The sequence below is a fragment of the Psittacula echo genome, assembly GCF_963264785.1.
Source record: "Psittacula echo genome assembly, chromosome: 20".
NCBI classification, from domain to species: Eukaryota; Metazoa; Chordata; class Aves; order Psittaciformes; family Psittacidae; genus Psittacula; species Psittacula echo.
In genome coordinates, this window is record NC_137756.1 from 6,514,621 (window position 1) to 6,532,218 (window position 17,598).

General features: G+C 47.1%; 1 protein-coding gene across 1 annotated transcript in view; it reads left to right on the forward strand.

Annotated features, from left to right (window-relative positions):
- HDAC4 (histone deacetylase 4) overlaps window positions 1-10,531 on the forward strand; it is a 208,914-nt gene extending 198,383 nt beyond the window's left edge. Inside the window, exons 23-27 of the mRNA XM_080632056.1 lie at window positions 429-547; window positions 2,781-2,914; window positions 7,948-8,032; window positions 9,362-9,503; window positions 10,001-10,531. Of these exons, the coding sequence (XP_080488182.1) occupies window positions 429-547; window positions 2,781-2,914; window positions 7,948-8,032; window positions 9,362-9,503; window positions 10,001-10,040 (520 nt within the window). The 3' untranslated portion in view covers window positions 10,041-10,531. The remainder of the gene's footprint in view (window positions 1-428; window positions 548-2,780; window positions 2,915-7,947; window positions 8,033-9,361; window positions 9,504-10,000) is intronic.
- The last annotated feature ends 7,067 nt before the right edge of the window (window positions 10,532-17,598 follow it).

Sequence of the window (17,598 nt, forward strand, 5' to 3'; positions counted from 1 at the left end):
GAGCAGCTTTGTAGGTGCTGCAAAGGCTAAAGGAGGAATTTCAGAGGAGGACATGGAGACAAGGAGCACAAGTCATTGGACAGGTTTCCTAGGTGGATTTGCAGCCTGTGCCAGAGGCCCTCTTGTTTTCTCCTTATCCCCTTGTGCAAAGCAAGATATGATCCCAAATGGGAAACACAATGCATGACAACTTATTTCCCTGGTCAAAATGTGATGCTGTTGAGGAAATAACAGACCTCACTGTTAAAACTAATATGAGGTTGACTTTCAAGCTGTACTGCACAGTGTTCTCTCCTTGTCAGAAGGTAGGAGATGGGCTTTCCTGCTGTGGAATGATAGCACAAGGTTTTCTAAGGGGTGTGTTCAGGATGGTTTAAGTGTTTCTGAGCCAAAATAACGTGTCTGCCATTGTTAACTTTGTGTTGCAGAACGGTAGTAATGCCCATTGCCAATGAATTTGCCCCAGATGTTGTGCTGGTGTCATCTGGTTTTGATGCGGTTGAAGGCCATCCCACACCTCTTGGAGGATATAATCTATCAGCAAAATGTAAGTTGTGGATTTACAAGAGCAGAGAGCTGAAACTGCTGTAAACTGCTGCTGTCCTAGGGACCAAAGTACACTATTAGCAGGTTTTACATTTTGGGGTCTATCCTTCAGCTCCTTCATTTCCATGACAAACTCTGCAGCCTTTTCCTTTCAATTTTCATGTGTTTCGTCACTGCACTGTGTATATTCTGGTCTGGCTGAAGCCTTCATTTCCTTGAAGCATTGAATATTTCAGTGTTGAATGCAAAGAAGTTACCAATTCATTTGTAGTCACATCTCGGCATGTGGAAGACAGATGCTGAATCACAGCGTTTCACTTGTTCTAATGGCGAACTGCAGAAGGAGGCAATGCTGGATGTAAACAGGGCACCTTGCTCTGAACAGTGGTGGAAGTCCATTCCTTCCTCCAGGATACCTGGAGTATAATTAAATCATCTATAATTATATTATATTATAGATTCTATAATAAATTATGATAAAGTATAAAATATAAATTATATTATAAATAATATAAATATAATAATAGAAAATGAGTTGAACATTTTTGTTCTCCACCTTTGCAGCAATGATACAGGCCCACAAGAACCTCCCTTTAGCTTTAGATCTGTGATGGTTTACACTGCACAGGAGATGGACTGAAATTCCTCCCCATGGTTATGCTGTGCTTATACCCAGCACTGTTTCATTCCAGTCAATTGAGAGGAAACTTTTCCTTGCAAAAGGATTTTATTATTACTTTTGAAGAGTTTGTTTCAGCCAGAAAACTTCTTCTCTGCAGTGCACTTGAGAACCTTGAAAGGTAGCTGAGCCTATAAACTTCCTATAGGAATAAAGTGAGAGAGATTTATAAGAGATAAGTTATTTAAGGTATCCAGAAACCTTGTAATGACAAGGTCTTGTTTACCTGCTTGTTGAATTACCCATGCTCTCTTACTCTAAATGCTATTCTAACACTAAATGTTATGGGCTCAGCCATGAATCTTGGTGCCTGGCTGTTAATTTGCCAGTTCACAAAGGCACTCATGGAGGTCACTGCAAAGCAGAAAGCAGGGAGCGTGGATGGCGGGGGGGGGGGGGGGAGAAATGCCCTGGATTTTCTTCTGTTTGGATGTATTGAGTTTTTTTGGAGGGGGGATGCTGCTTTGAGGCCATGTTCTTTAAACCCTCGCAGCTTGGTTCTGTTTTGTTTAAAGGGTAGAAATGTATTGTGTGTCATCTGATCAAAGTCCCGGCTGCCCCAGGAATTTTTATAGCGTATTATATACGGGAAGAAACGTCTGTTAAGAACTAGATGTCAAATATCTCTGGGGCACTGCGATGCTGCTATCGCAGCTGAAAGCACTGGCAGCAGTTTGACTGATTTCCCCTTCTCCTCTTCCCTCCCCCATGAGTGCTCTGACTGCATCTTCCAAAGCGGGGCATAAAGCTGCCTCCTTCCACCCTCTTTTCTTCCTTCCTTCCTTCCAAATGTGTTATTCACTGCTAGAGTTATTATTTATTTTATAGATATTTATTTCTATTTTATTCATTTTTATATATTTATTTCAATTATATTTATTTTATATATAATTATTTTGATACCTTAAAAGGGCTGCTAAGGAATCCAGGAAGGGGCTTTGGACAAGGGCCTGTAGGGACAGGACAAGGGAATGGCTTTAACCTGCCAGAGGGGAGACTGAGATGAGCTCTTAGGCAGAAGCTCTTCCCTGTGAGGGTGCTGAGGCGCTGGCACAGGGTGCCCAGAGAAGCTGTGGCTGCCCCATCCCTGGCAGTGTTCAAGGCCAGGTTGGACACAGGGGCTTGGAGCAACCTGCTCCAGTGGAAGGGGTCCCTGCCCGTGGCAGGGGTTGGAACTGGATGAGCTTTAAGGTCCCTTCCAGCCCAAACCAGGCTGGGATTCTATGATATTTAAGTTGGGGCACTGAGGGGAAGTAGGGACAATGGTGTTGTTTCTCACCTGGGATAAACTCCACTGCAGCTCATGGGGGAGATACAGATCCATCCTGACACACACACGGCTGAGGCAGTCCAGCAGGGAACCGCGGCTGGAATTCTGTAGCGAGCATATTAAAATCCAACCTGGCTTATATTATGCGTTGAGTCCTTTCAGATCCCTTGTGGTTTTTTAATATGATGTAATTCCTCTCGATAATTCTTTGATCCTTTGCCAGGAGCCTGATTCCAGCCCCAACCTTTGCCCTTCTCCTGCATTTCCTCTTTTCCCTCGTTACAGGCTTCGGGTACCTGACGAAGCAGCTGATGGGGCTGGCTGGGGGGCGCGTTGTCCTGGCCCTCGAAGGAGGCCACGACCTGACGGCTATTTGTGATGCCTCCGAAGCTTGTGTTTCTGCTTTGCTGGGAAACGAGGTACCGAGACATGCGAAAAACCAAGAGCCACAACCTCCACCTCATCTCTGTCCTGGTTTTGGGTCCTTTTGACACACACTGATTTAAACACTGCATGCTTTATTTGTTTCACGACCTGTGTTTGGTAATGTGTATTGTAAGGCTTGAAACCACTAAGAATTGAATTAGGGTTTATTCTTTATGCTGATAGGTTGCTTTCTGCTCTTTTGAGAAGAACTATTTGAATTGCTTTCTGAATTCACTGTCCAAGCCTGCTTTTCTTTTTGCAGACCCCCCTCTAGTACTACAGTGTTAAAGATAATTTTTGCCCCTAGGTTTACCATGACTTAATTCACACCAACAGCCTGTGCCTGCTGTGTTAGGCAGCTTGCTTGACATGGTTTTCAAGTCTGTTGATGTTCTATTTTATATCTCTGTCTATTGCTGTATTGGGATATAAGGCAGAAGCTCTTCCCTGTGAGGGTGCTGAGGCGCTGGCACAGGGTGCCCAGAGAAGCTGTGGCTGCCCCATCCCTGGCAGTGTTCAAGGCCAGGTTGGACACAGGGCTTGGAGCAAGCTGCTCCAGTGGAAGGTGTCCCTGCCCGTGGCAGGGGTTGGAACTGGGTGAGCTTTAAGGTCCTTTCCAACCCAAACCAGGCTGGGATTCTGTGATAACAGCAGAGTGTGATTCTGTAGAGCTAAATATTTCAGCCCTGGGGGAAAAGCAGCCACCCCAATTGGAAGTCAGGGGTGGCTGTGAAACCTCAGGCAGCACTAATGGCCCGGTTTGGATACCCAGCTTTGGAGGTCTGTGACAAACTCATGTTCTTAGTGGAGAAGCAGGGGCAGCGGAGGGGAAAGAAGTATGTGGGTTTGAATGTTTTTAGGCTGCCTCTTCAGGTAAGAGATTGCCCTCCATAAGGAACAAATCTCCAGGGTAAGAGTAGCAGGACATGAGTAGGCTGCAGAGATGACCTCTGGAGGCAGCGGCCTCTTCCACAAGACATCTCCCTGCCTGTCCTGGTGAAAGGAGGCGATTCCTCCTAAAGCTTTCACGTGCCTTGAAGAGCACATCCAGGGTCTTTCATCATCACCTTTGCTGCAGAGGCCCTAGGGGCAGGAGCTGAGGGAGGATGTGGTCAACACCTGAAGGTGCAGCACCACAAAGAGGAGAGGCCAAGCAGTGTTTCATCTCGGGGTCTGCCTCCAGCAGGAGCTGACTTCTGGGGATGGTGGTGAGCCACCACAGGCAGGGAGCAGGATCTGTGTGGCAATGCAGATCAGCCGTGTTTTACTTCCAGCCTGTTGTAGAAGTGCTCTGTCTTGTGGTATCCACACTCCACATGAAGGACAACAGTGCCTGGGGAAACCTCACTAACCAGTCCAAGAGATAAAACAGCTGGGATCCATCAAAAGCATCTGCTTCTATCATCCAGCATCCCATCTCCAAGCGTGCAGAGAGCATCTGCTCCTTGTGCTTGGCCAGGCAGTTCTCAGCACAGGTAACTGATCCAACATGGCAGCCTGTGATCAGCTCTCGGGACAGCCAAAAACTCAGGAGACAACTACTACATCAGCATGGAAACAGTGAAGTCTTTATTGCAGCACCCATCTCTCTTAAGGTGGCAGCTGATGGCTCTGTTGTCACCGCAGACAATTCTTCAGCCCCTCTGGGTGCAGATGGTTTTAATGCAGGATGCCTTTTGAAGGGGAGACAGAACAAATAACATGTGAAGGATGTTATTCCTCTTGCTTAACGTGCTCCTGTGATGCAGGCAGGTGACTGCAGCGTGGTGTGAGGATCTGTGTGCAATAAATAAGTGCCCGGTCCAAGCCACAAACACGTTTGGAAGTGCGAGGCTTTAGCCTCTCAGCACTCACAATAGCTTGGATGCTGCCAACTGCCTGAGTAGTTTCACTTAGAGTTAATAATGATCCTTCAAGGTGAAAAAGCACTTTTATTCAGCTCTGAATCAGGGCAGCTCTGAGGGACTAAAATACTTGGAGATGGACCTGTTTTCACTTTTCCTAGGTGGGCTGTAAGGCTGTGCAGGGATCACAGCCATGTTCTCTGGCTTACCCCCACATCAAAAAGCAGGAAACACTAGTTTTATCAAGCTCTTTTATACCCGCTTTTTAACACAAGGAAGCTGGAGGGAACTGCTGTTGCTTTGTCCCGCGGCCCTTTGATGCAGTTTGATGTACAGCGTGTGAGAGGCTCTTGCATGCGTGCACATGGACAGCCAGCTGCGGCCGCGACGGGCTGCGGGGAGCTTTGCTTCCTGAAGAGCCATGCTGGAGTTACACAGGGAATGGTAGGAAATGAAGGGAATGGTGCCAGTCCCCAGAGCGTCTGCGTTCACCGGCGGAGATCAAAACTCCTGCGTTATGCAGCGGTAGGCAAAGGCAAGAGCTGTCTTGTTCCCAACTGTCCAGGAAATTAAACCAGAGCTTTCTTTAGCTTTGCAGCAGATCATTTTAATGTGAAATGAGTTAGTGCCGGGCGAGGTGGCTTGCAAATGAATGTGCACTGCTTTGGTTGCAAACTCAGCTCTGCAACGCTAGCACAACTTCAGCTGCGAAATCAAAGATGGGCTTGTGACATTCAGGGCCAGGCTGGATGTGGTTCTGAGCAACCTGGTCCAGTTGAAGGTGGTGTTGGACTAGATGAGCTTTGAAGGTCCCTTCCAATCCAAGCTGTTCTGTGATGCAGGGAAGATGTGCTGATGGTAATTCAAACCAGTAAACCATCATGACTTAAAGGGGCCTCTGATAGCAGGGTTGGAGGGCACAGGAGGCAGCAACCATGAGGAGGTGTATCCAGGCATCCCAAACAAACAAGAAGGTGAAAATAAGCGTTGGCATAAAGCCTTTGCCTAATGCCTGGGGGTATTTCCTCCCTTTTCCTGTTGTCTGTGAGTTACTTCAAGGGGAGGAGCGTGCAATGGAAATGATTCACATGTGTGGCTGGGCTGCCTGATGTTGCTTGCGTTCTATCAAATGGACTGAGAGGCGTTAGAAACCTCTTACTTAAAGATATGTCCAGGAATTGCTTTTGCCTTCACTTCTGTCGTACAGAAGCCAGTTTGGACCAGCGTTATTGTTAGAGAGGTATAAAAAGCACCATCTGTGATTATTAAATGTGGAATGGAGCATCTTCCAGTCCTAGCGAATGGCTGCCACGTGGTCATAAGAGCACATCTCTTGGCTGGAGCTTCTCTTGGCTTTGAACACAAGTCGCAGTTGAACTTTGCTGTCAGTTTTGTCTATTTTTAACTGTTCAGCTGTGTCTGCTGCTTTGCTGGGGAATAGCCCTGGTTGGGCCTCGGCCACTGTTTTCAAACACAAGGATATCCCTTGTTTTGGATACCCAGCTTTGGAGGTCTGTGATGAATTCATGTTCTAAGTGGAGAAGTGGGGGCAGTAGTGAGGGAAAGAAGGAAACAAAAGATGGGCTTTGGAGAGCATCAGAACTGCTGGAAGTTTTACCTTGAGGATTTACTTGCTTGTGAGAGGTCTAATCCAAGCCTTTGGCCATGTATGTGAGCCAAGTAGAGTTACTCTGCTGACACATCTTTACCTACCAAGCAGACACCTCTGCTGTGCCAGAAGAAACCAGGAATCTCTGCACTGTCACCTGTTGAAAGCAAATAACACCATCTCTGCCCCTTAGAAGACCTTTTTGTCATTACTGTGCTGCTGCTGCTGTTTCCAAAGGATGGCAGGAGCCATATGAAATGGACCTTAGGGTCTCTGTTGGGGCTTCAAAACCAAATGAACCACAAGTAGCTGTGCGTTAGTTTGATTTGAGCCCAGGTTTCTTGCTTCCTGTGAATCAAAGCGTCGTAACTACAACAGTCAGAGGTTCAATCACTTCATAAAGGGCAGCAGAACAGTTGACAGAAGAATATAGTTGTCAGGGGGGTTGATCTGATTTCTCTCTTTCTGCACTGACCAAAGGCTGCTGGGGCTGGGATGGATACAGGCAGAGCTTTCTATCTCCTAGAAAACAGGAGGGAATGCAGTCAAGCAAGAAGAGGGCATTTCTCTTGCTCTCCCCCTTTTCTCATTCTTATTCCTTTCCCTTGCCCTGGCTGCCAGAGCAGTTTTGTGCCTCTAAAAAGAAATGGGAAAAGTGATGTCCTTCATTGCTGAAGGGGGCTCTGGAGTTCCTGTCAGTCACCATAGGTGCATTTGTCCATACTGATGTAAAGATGAAGTGGATCCCTGGTAGGTCGGGAGGTAGTTTTGTAACCGCCTGACTGCAGACTGAAAGGACGGCTCTCTCCTGCGTGATAGGAGAGCTTGTATCCAAAACCAAGCAATACACGCACCTAGGCTGGACATTCCTTTTCTATATAGCAAGTCACAAGTCTGCAGCAGCTTCTGGCTTTTGAGTGCTGTTAATTTAGGAGCAATTTAATGTCTTTATTTAAACCAGCTGTGCTAATCAAACTGTGGGCTCAGCAAGCTCTGCTACCGCTGTGAACCAGCACCACTTAGTCAGCAGAGGTGTGCGTTCCCTGACGGATACCACTGGCATACAGGGACCTCTGACAAAGACATAGGTACAGAGGCAAAACTGCATCCTTGCCAGGAGAGCTTAATTCACACCCATGGGCTATAGCAGTCTGGTTTTGCAGCAGTGGCAAGCTGCTCAGTGAAGCTCCCCATCTTCAGAATCGGGGGTGTGTGTGTGTGTGTGTGTGTGTGTGTGTGTGTGTGTGTGTGTTAAGAGTTAATACACTGAATTAGGTATTTATATAATAGCAATAGTAGCCTTATTTTATCTGGCCTGTGTAATAGTGCCTCTACATTGATTTACATCAGTGGCTGCAGCGGGTTCTGTGCTGCACGGCTGCTGAGCTGCAGCATTTTATGTGTGGAGGAACGTCAGGGTGGAGGAGACTGCATTGAGTATCACAAGAGCACTTGGGAAGTCTGTGTATCTTGGCTATTTAACTGAAGGTGGAGAAATAGGAACCGGGGGAGTGCAGTGGAGGCTCCTGGTCTCTTGGGATAACATTTCTTTGGTGTTCCTCTCTCTTCCCAGCTCGACCCTCTTCCAGAAAAGGTTTTCCAGCAGAGAGCAAATGCTAATGCCGTGCATTCAATGGAGAAAGTAATCGAGATACACAGTGAGTATAGCCCCAGTCACCCAGCTGCTTTCCAGCTGGGTTGTCCTGTGGGACACCCATTTGACTGCTCCATCATACTGGCAACTCTGTGTGCTTTTGGCCTAGTTTATGGGTTGTCACTGCACTTGTGACCTGGATTTGTGCAGCTGCAAGCGGGTCTTGCTGTGCATGCAAGAGTGGGTCAAGCAATGCACGGCGAGCATTTGATTCAGGGAAATGCTTTAGTATTTGGGGAGGAATTAGTATTAAAACCTCTAAAATCTCTGTACGGGACAGGCTGCCCTGCATTTAGAGTGGGCTCTTACCCATTCTAAAGCAATTCAGGTATCTCGGAGTGACGTTAAGTCTTGATGGATGTGGTGGCACCCGTTAGTTATAAATGGATAGTTCAACAGAGTATGGCCTAAAGTTGCTGATATTTTAGGTTTATTTAGCTGGAGGGTTGAAATCACTGTAGTTGAAACTTTCTTAGGGACATTCCTGGGAGATGGAGTAACATGGGAATCCCACCGCTATGTCCTGACATCTTCCCACTGCAAATGTTTGTGGTCTAAGGCCGGAGGGGGCTAGTCTGCCTTCGTTCTCTCCCTCTAAAGCTTTCCTGTGCATTTTCCACTGAAAAAGGGTAGCAAACTTCCACCATAAAAAAGAAATGCAACTTAAACTTCTTCAGTCTTGGGTGATTTGGCCACCAAAAGAATGGGGCAGTTAGCAACTGAATGCAGATATCCAGCCCAAATCTGGACTACATCCATCCCCTCTTGCTTATTTTTCCTTAGGTCTAAATGTTTCTGAGGGTTTTGAAGTGAAAAAGGAAATGTCATTCTATTTCAAGCACCTAAGTGCCTCCTTTCATCAAGGCAGAGGGATGCTCTGCACCTCTGTGCAGCTTGGATCCTCACCTCTGACACTCCTTGTACATTCTGCATGGAGACCTCAGAGCAGCCTTCCAGTAGCTGAAGGGGGCTGCAAGGATGCTGGAGGGGGACTCTTCGTCAGGAACTGTAGCGATAAGACAAGGGTTTAAACATAGCAGCTCCTCTGTTGATAGAATAGCATGGCATATAGCTCACAGGGGTCTCTCTGTCCTTGCCTCACAAGCCAAGGGCTCCCTTGGCACACATTCCCAGGAACCTGCAGCTTCCTGGGACTCCAAGATAGTTCTTGAATTGAGAGAGAGGGCAGATCAGGGCTGCATTTTGCATAGGCATGATGAGTCTTTCCCAGGTAGTTCTCAGCCATCTCTTGGGCTTGAGAAAGTGGGATTGTGGTGCTGGACCTATAACAGCGCAGGTGACCTTACTGCCTCTCTTCCCACCTCTACCCCAGGCAAGTATTGGCATTCACTCCAGCGTTATGCCTCCACGGTGGGGTACTCCCTGGTTGAGGCTCAGAAGTGTGAGAACGAGGAGGCAGAGACAGTGACAGCCATGGCATCTCTGTCAGTAGGCGTGAAGCCAGCTGAGAAGAGGTGAGTTGCTTTCCTTCTCGTCCGTCATCCCATCTCGCAGTCAGGATGAGCTGTGGTGGGCAGCCTTCTGGGTTAATCCTCCTCTTTCAACTATTGCCCACACATTCCCCATATGTCCTGTCCTTTGTGGGTTCACTAAAGGCCTCCTGGGCTGCAGGAGAACAGCAGTGCTGTGAACACTGTGTGTGACCTTAGTATGAGGCATAATGTGCCTGACCCTTCTGCTCCAACTGGAGCTGAACGTGGGTTTAGACTGTGAGAGGAAAATGATTTTGCTGCAAAAGATGTTAACATTGCACAGATTGCCTAAAACCCCTTCTTGGTGTCAAGTTGTAATTGCGGGTGAGGCAGCTGAGCACGACTGCCTGGGTGGGAAGCGGATGGAAACATAAGGCATGCAACTTTGCACCACAAATTGTCCAGCTCTATGTGCTCAGCCCTCTTTTCTCTCTTCCCTCCCCTTCCCTTCCTACCTGCCCGGCTGTGAAATCGCTCAGACCCGATGATGAACCCATGGAAGAGGAACCTCCCCTGTAGCATTCACCTTCCAGCTGGAGTTCTCCTGTTTGTTCGTCTTCTGTCTTGAAGCTCTGCCAAGAGGCTTTCTCTTGTTACTCCTGCGTCCTGTCATGGTTTTCTCCAGAATACAGAAGGACAACCAGGTGTAAAACAAAGCAAATGAAAACAATCTCTCCATATCTATATGCGTCTACAGTATCTATTTGCTGAAACAGAAAAATGCTGGTGAAGAGCAGTAAAGGACTGACACTGGGCGCTTTTCCTCTGGTCCTCAGTGGGAGCAGCAAAGAGGAGCAAAGCCCGTGAAGTCTTTGGCAGAGTTGCCATAAAACGAAAAGAGATAAGAAATAACAAAATCAAAGATTGAACACCACAACCGAAAAGAAAACAAACCTTTACAGTAAAACTGGTGCTTTCCAAGTTGATCACCCACGATTCAGCAATCTCCGCTTGAACCACTCGAACCCATCGTGTAGTTTCATTTCTTGGATTTTTCCAATGGCTCTTGCCTGCCTGTGAGTCAACGACGTGCTTGTCGAAAGCAGGACAATGGGAGATGGTGTCTTTTTAACGGGGAGGGACAGGGAAAGAGGGACTCATCTTAACAGCGAAAGGAAAGGGAAAGAGAAAGGGGGGAAACGGTAGCCCAGATGGAGTCGGCTTTATTGTCTCCAAAGCCATCTGAAGATGAGTTTGTGCCTTTTTTTTTAATGGATGGATATGGTGCAGCTGGATTTTCTGACGTTTGAGGAACAATGCCTTAAGTAAAAACACACACACACACACACAAAAACACTCGCAACGAACACAGCAGTTCATCAGTAGTTGTTTTTTCCCTCTGCTTGGGAAAGCCAAGAACTGCCATCAGGAAAGACGACTTTTTGGCTTGCGCTGGCATGGTGGTGGGAAGCAGGCATCCGCTGAACAGAGCGTCTCCAAAAACTCTCTCCAAGTTTGGATTTGTTTTGGTTTCTTTCATTGCTGTTTAAGGAAAAAAAAAAAAAAAGGATAAAAAAGAGAAAAAAAAATTAAGGTAGTTGCCAAAAACGTGGCAAATACTGTTGGGTCTTTGAAATTCAGCCATTTTTAAACCCACTTTTCCAATGTTTTCTCTCTTCTACGTTATCTCTGAATTGAACTTCTCAATTTGGTTGTTGAAGCATGTATTAGACTACAACTGCAGGATTTAAGACTGGAATGCTTTTTATGAAAAGCAACTAGCATGAGATATTGCTTAAATTTTTAGGTATAACTCTATCTATGTGTATAATGTATATTCCAAATGTATTCCAAGCTTAGAAAACCGGATTCTTACGGAGAACAAAATATTTATGATGCATTTATAGAAACCTACGTTTAATAAATGCATACTCTTAACAGTAGCCATTGGAAAGCTCCTTAGAGAAAGCTTTGTGAATTGGAACGTAAGAGGTGCTTTTGGAACAGGATCCAGGTTGAAAGTCGAGGACTTTGGAGATGACAAGTTGGGAAGTGTTTCAGAAAGCCAACACGTTAAGCCACTGGGCAACTACCCTGAAACATTTGTATTTTAATTTAAGGTTTTTAGTTGTGATCCTTTTTCTATCAAAACAAAAAGAGAGAAAAAAAAATAAGAGTTTTTTATAACAAAGACTATGAATTTGATGTTAATTTTTATATCAAAACCCTCCAGAAGCCTTGTTTGTGTGACTCTGACATTTACTTTCCATTTGGCAGGTTTCGTTTCCGAACGGCAATAGCATCGAAACCCCCTTTTTTCCCCCCTTCCCACCTTTCTCGCTTCCACGTTATTTTTGGCCTTGTTTATTTTTCCTTTGGGTTTGTCTTTTCCTTGAGTCTTTTGGACAGTGAGCAGCTTTCTGCAGGCGTAAGGAACCGTGGCAGAGGTTTATTTTCCGCAACGGGTGCGTTTCAACAAGGAAGAGGGAACCGGGATGGGCTCTTTTGTATAATGATACCACCGTATCTGTATATTGCCTCAGTTCTGTTATAGTAGCTATGTAAAGAAAATAAGAGTTTTTCTTACCTTCAACATAGTAGTGTTCCCATGGGTGATGTCTTTGTCCTCCACATGGATCGGAGCCAGGATTACAGGTGGCTCCTGGTGCTGCCTGCCATTGGGAAAGGCTTGTGGGACACTCATGGGACAGCTGGCATTTTCTCTCCGCCGGACAGACGGACACACAGACATGCACGCACACCTCCCCGTGTCCTCTTTCTCTTCCTCTTTTTCTCTCCTCTTCTTCTTCCCATCGCTGGTAGGGTTGGAGACCTTTTCCTGAAGGTATTTTTGCCCCCCCCTCCCCATTCCTGCAGACAGGAAGGGGAGAAGCAGCAAAGCCCTGCCGCGAAGAGTCGGAGCAGCTTAGAGGAGCCCGGATTGACACGCGTGCCTTCTCACAGCAGTGTAGGAGAGCACACACCCCTCCTCCCAACAACCGAGTGTAGCTTCTCTCTTTAAAATCTCATTTGATTCTGTTTCAATGATGACTGACGGGGTCGCTTCCAGTAACTTCCTTCCTTCCAGTTCTCGAAGCAGCCGCTTTCATTCCATTCAGGACTCGCTCTCATGGGAGGAATTGGAAGCGTTGTGAGCAAATGCAAGAGGCTTTTGTGTTTTCTTCCTTGGTTTCTAATGCAATTTACAAACCAGACACTACTGTATTTGAGGTTTGCAAACCCAAGTACGTGCTCGAGTTACGAATAGCTTCGGTCGTGTAGGACCATCCTCAGCATAGCCTAGAAATGATCTTCCTGTGTTCAAAACAAGAGGTACCTGGAGATGTGGTGGGTTTGGGGGTTTGTTTCTTTCAACTGACCACTTTGCTGCTGTGATCTAAAATGAACCTGACTGCCGAATCTGGTGAACTGACTTTAACTTCTCCTTTCGCCGTGTACGCGCTGGGGGCAGTAACAACCATGTTTACACCATCCTTTCTCTTGTCAGCTCTTCCCCGGAGGGGCTTTGTTGTAGTTTCTCCTCTTGGTTGTGGCAAAGCTGTTGCTTTTCTTTCCGTGTTTTCCGAGAGCCGCCTGCTGACCGTGCTGAGCCGGTTTCTTTATGGGAATCAGAGGAGCTTGTCAGGATCATTTCTTTCCGTCGTTTTCACTCAGCTTTTGGCCAGGGGTGGAAAGATTTTCCCCCCTTCCCCAAGACATCAAAGCTCATCTCCTCCTAACTCCCACCTACGTGAATTTGTTCTGCAGCGGTGCCCGCTCCCTATGCGAAGAGGGGATGCTCCTCAGGGCCAGTGCAGGCTCAGAGAAGGAGGGGAAGAGCCCTTGTTTTGAGGTTTATTCACCTTTTGAGCCATTAGCTTCTCCATTTCAGATGACTTTGCTGCGGCGGGAGCCCGGGATGCTCCTGCATCCCAACGCGGTGCTGCCCCCAGCGCATCCTTTGTACCTGCTTGGAAAGGAAGGAGCATCTTTCAGTCCTCTTTACAGAGAAGCAAGGCCCAGTTTGCAGTACACAAGTAATCATTGGGGTTTGGTGGTTTGTTTTTTGGGGTGGTGGGGAGGGATTTGTGTTTTGTTTTTTACTTTCAATACAAAACATTCCTTTTTTTAGTCGTCACAGCCATGTATTCATTCCATTCTTCCTTTTGTAAACCTTTTTGGGCCCACGTCTTTTCCGGGCATTGCTATATATAAATATATAGATAAAGATATATATGAATCTATTTTTTTAAGTTTCCTACACCTCGAGGTTGCATGGTCTCTAAGGTTGGCATGTCTTTATATTGTACCCAGATTTTGCACGCCAAACTTGGCAGCTTTGAGAAATGACAAAAGGATAAAAAACGTGTGCTTTTGGGGGTTGTTTTTTGGGTTGGTTTTCTTTTATTTGACTATTTCTTTTGGGGGGGGGGGTTATGTTTTTCTTCTCGTGGCATTTGCGGAGACAGAAGGTCGGGATGTTGTTGTCACACACACACGCGCGCGCACCCACACAGCTACACGCGAAGGAAGGAGAGTGGGAAGGGGTTTTTTTTTGAGTCTTACTGAACTTAACTGAGAAATTGTGCTTTTTATTGTTAAAAATACACAAAAAAGGAAAAAAAAAAAGATGAAAAAGGACTACTTAAACATTTCTCATTTTAAGAAGAAAAAAAGATGTTTATCTAGCACTTGTAACTTACCAATAATAGAGTTTATTGTATTTATGTGGAAACAGTGTTTTTAGGGCGACTACGCAGAACACACCAAGTAAAAACTGCCTGTGTCATTTGGGGGGTTTTAGGTTTCTCCTTTTCCTTTGGGTTGGGAGGTTTGCTTTGCTTTCTCGGCCGGGTGGGGAGGTTGGATGCAACCCTTTGGCAACAGCTAAGAGTCATTCCTTCCGAGGAGGTGAATGAGGAGGACTTTGACGAGTTAACTCTTCAGCACAGCTGCGTGAACTTTTCTATAGCTTCCTTTTCCATGATGTATTCTTGCTCGGTTTCACTTTAAAAGCAGTCGTGTACTGTGCAACACTGTGGTTTAAAAAACGAGACTTTACGGCGAAAGGAAAACGTGGTGTTTCTTCCATTGTGGCGGAGCGGGGCTCGTTCTCAGCCCGCCCTTCGCTTTTGTCTTTGATATCGATGAGAAAGAAGTATCCTATTGAAAGAAAGAAATAAGTTAACACTTTTCTGTGCTCCATAGTGGAGGCGCTATTTTCCAATTTATGAGGATGACAAACTTATATATATATAATATATATATAAAAAGTGGGGTGGGGAGGGCGTGGGGGGGGGAAGGGGTCGAAACATTATTCACCCGAGAGCTTATTACAGATATGTAGTATCAAAAAGTTGTAACTATATTATATTCTACTTTATACCTAATCCGTGCTCAGTATGACGTCACCATTGGTAGCAGCTCCCGGTTTACGCTGTAATTTAGGCACAGTTTCACTCTTAGATTGTACGGACCCTACTTTAAGTGATGGTAGCATTCCTCGCGCAAAGTTTTCTGGCGGTCCTTTCTTTCCCTTGATGGAGTTTGGAATATTTTCCTCCTTGTTTTCCTTTTGGATCCGTTGGTTTGGGTTTGGTTTTTTTTTTATTATTATTATTATTATTATTTTTCTCTCTCTCTTTTTTTTTTTTTTTTTTAGGGTTTTTCTCCCTCTTTTCTTTTTCTCTTCCCTTTTTTTGTTTCGAACTGGCCAATGGTGTCTTTCTCTGACAGTACCGACTTCGATTTCAACTTTATTAGGAGTCCAGTATTTTGTACCACATTATGACAACTTGTTATTCTTGTGGTGTAAATAAAAAGACAAAGTTAATTATAGAACCACCCTGGTTTCTGTTGCTGAGCTTCTTTTCATCTGGTGCCTTTGGGGTGGGGGGGGAGATGTGAGCTTTCAGCTGCTTTAAACAAAGCGGTTTCTTGGGGTCGTGAATGGGGCCTCGGTACTTGAAGTGGCTTTTTGGTCAAAGGATGCCCATGGTGGAGCTTCTGCCCTGTTTCCTTGCTGCTCCGAGGTGTGTGTTGACACGTGCACGTAGGGGGTGTGGAGTGATGGAAGAGCAGAATTCCCAGCAGGAAATCTCTGGGAGCAGCTGAATTCCCCACTGAAGCCACCAGTGAGGGAAAACCAATGGATGGAAAGCCTGACATTTGGTTTCTGCCTCATGGAGCTGGTTCTTTCCTTTGCTGCAGCCGGAGCTGGGTATAGACCCGCCGGTTCCCAAGCTGGTTTCTTCACCTCCAGCTCCGGGGTGAGTCCCATTTCCATGCCTCATTATCCAGTTCTGCTCTCCCTCAAACCCACAGATCCTTCCATGCCCCGTCTGAGCGGATCCTCTGCACTTGCCCACACTCTCTGTGGCTCACGAGAGGTTCTCAGTGTTGCCTTCAAGTTAAGAGGGGAGAAGCAGAATCATGGAATGGTTTGGGCTGGAAGGGACCTTAAAGCTCATCCACTTCCAACCCCTGCCTATGGGGAGAGCACACGGAACACTTGTGACCTTGGGAGCATCCCTTGGCAGCAAAGCATCGCAGGGACGGGGCTGTCCAGATGCATGTGCCTTTCCTCTTGGAAAAGGAGAAAAGGAGGCTCATGGCCAACGTCCACCTAAGCCACTGTTCTTAAAGAGGACCTAAGCGTGATCCCATGCAGTGTCCTGCATCCCTGCCCATGGCAGCAACAGTGGCACCGTGCTGTGGGACACCGAGCATCGCCTGTTGCTCCCAGCTGTAGCCTGGGAAGGTCTGAGCAGGCAAAGCCTGTACCTGTAGGCAGGGTGACAGCCTGGGATGGGGCTTGCTTTGGGACCAGGAGTGGCATGGGCCAGCATGGCCATGGGGGCTGTTCTGGGCACAGCTTTGGGAAGGGTCTTCCTGTTCATCCACGGGGGTGGAATTCCACTGCCAGGCTCCAGCCAGCTCTGACAGCCTGGAGGGCTCGCTCTGAGAGGAGTGAGGGCTGTTTCCAGCACAGCTCCAGGCTCTGCGCAGTGCATTTGTCAGAGGCTGCTAATCCTTTAAGAAGCCCCAGGTCTCTCGCTCTGCAAAGCCGCACGTGCACTGTGGGCTCTGATGAACACTCATTGGTGAGGGATGGATTTGAGACCCTACAAATGAGGAGGATGGAGGCGGGGGGGGCTGGTTAAGCGCTGGCCTGGATGCTTTGGAGGGCAGCCTGCGATGGGCTCTCCTTTAGCATCCCCAGCACCTGCAGTACCAGATTATCCATGTTTCCAACAGCGCCTTTTCCTTCTCCAAACACACCGGTTCCAACCTCCGGGTCCGGCCCCAGGCATGCAGCTTGCAGGGGAGTGGGACCTGCTCTGTGAGTGCTGACATGTTAGGCCTCCAAACGCGCCTGCGATCCAGAGCTGCCTTCGTTTCTCGCTGCTCGCTGTGAGCACATGGATGTAAACCTGATGCGATGGCAGCGGGGAGGTTTGAACTCAACGGTGCGGCACCCACGCCGGGATCTCAGCGTGAAATGATGTGGTTTAATAACTGCTGCTTCAGCCATGGGAAGTTTTATAGCCAGAAATCCGTTAATCCCAAGGAAAACGGCGTTTGTGCTGCTGTGAATGTGCCCCGGTCCCTTTGAGGTGGTTCCCTCCGATGGGAGCCTGTGTCTGGGTGCAAGGGATGGGATGTCCGGGCTACTGCTCCACACCCTTCCTGTGGCTCTTCCAGACTGAGATGGGTTTGGGTTTAACTTGATTATTTCATTTCTTTAAAGGAGAAAGAGGCTGTTTCTCACTGTGAGCAACAAGTCAAGGCTTTGTGCCTTAAATCAGCGTCTCTGTAGCTGCAGGGGAAAGAACAGGGTCCAGTATTAAATACACAGCAGGGGGGGCAAGAGTTTAGCCTGTGCAGCAAAACATCCTGCTTTTACAGCAGGATTTGGATGTGTGCTGAGTGGAAGCTTTCTCCCAGGGCTGGTGGATGGTTCATCTCTAATGGGCTGCTCTGAGCATCACTGAGGGAGCTGGGGACTCGTTTGTTCCCCCTGCCTGCATCTTATAAGCAGAAGCATCGATGTAATGCACAGAAGCGCCCTGGGGTGTCATTTGCTGTTCCCCACAGGAGTCAGGAGTGGGTCTGCTGCTCACGGGAGGGGAGGTAG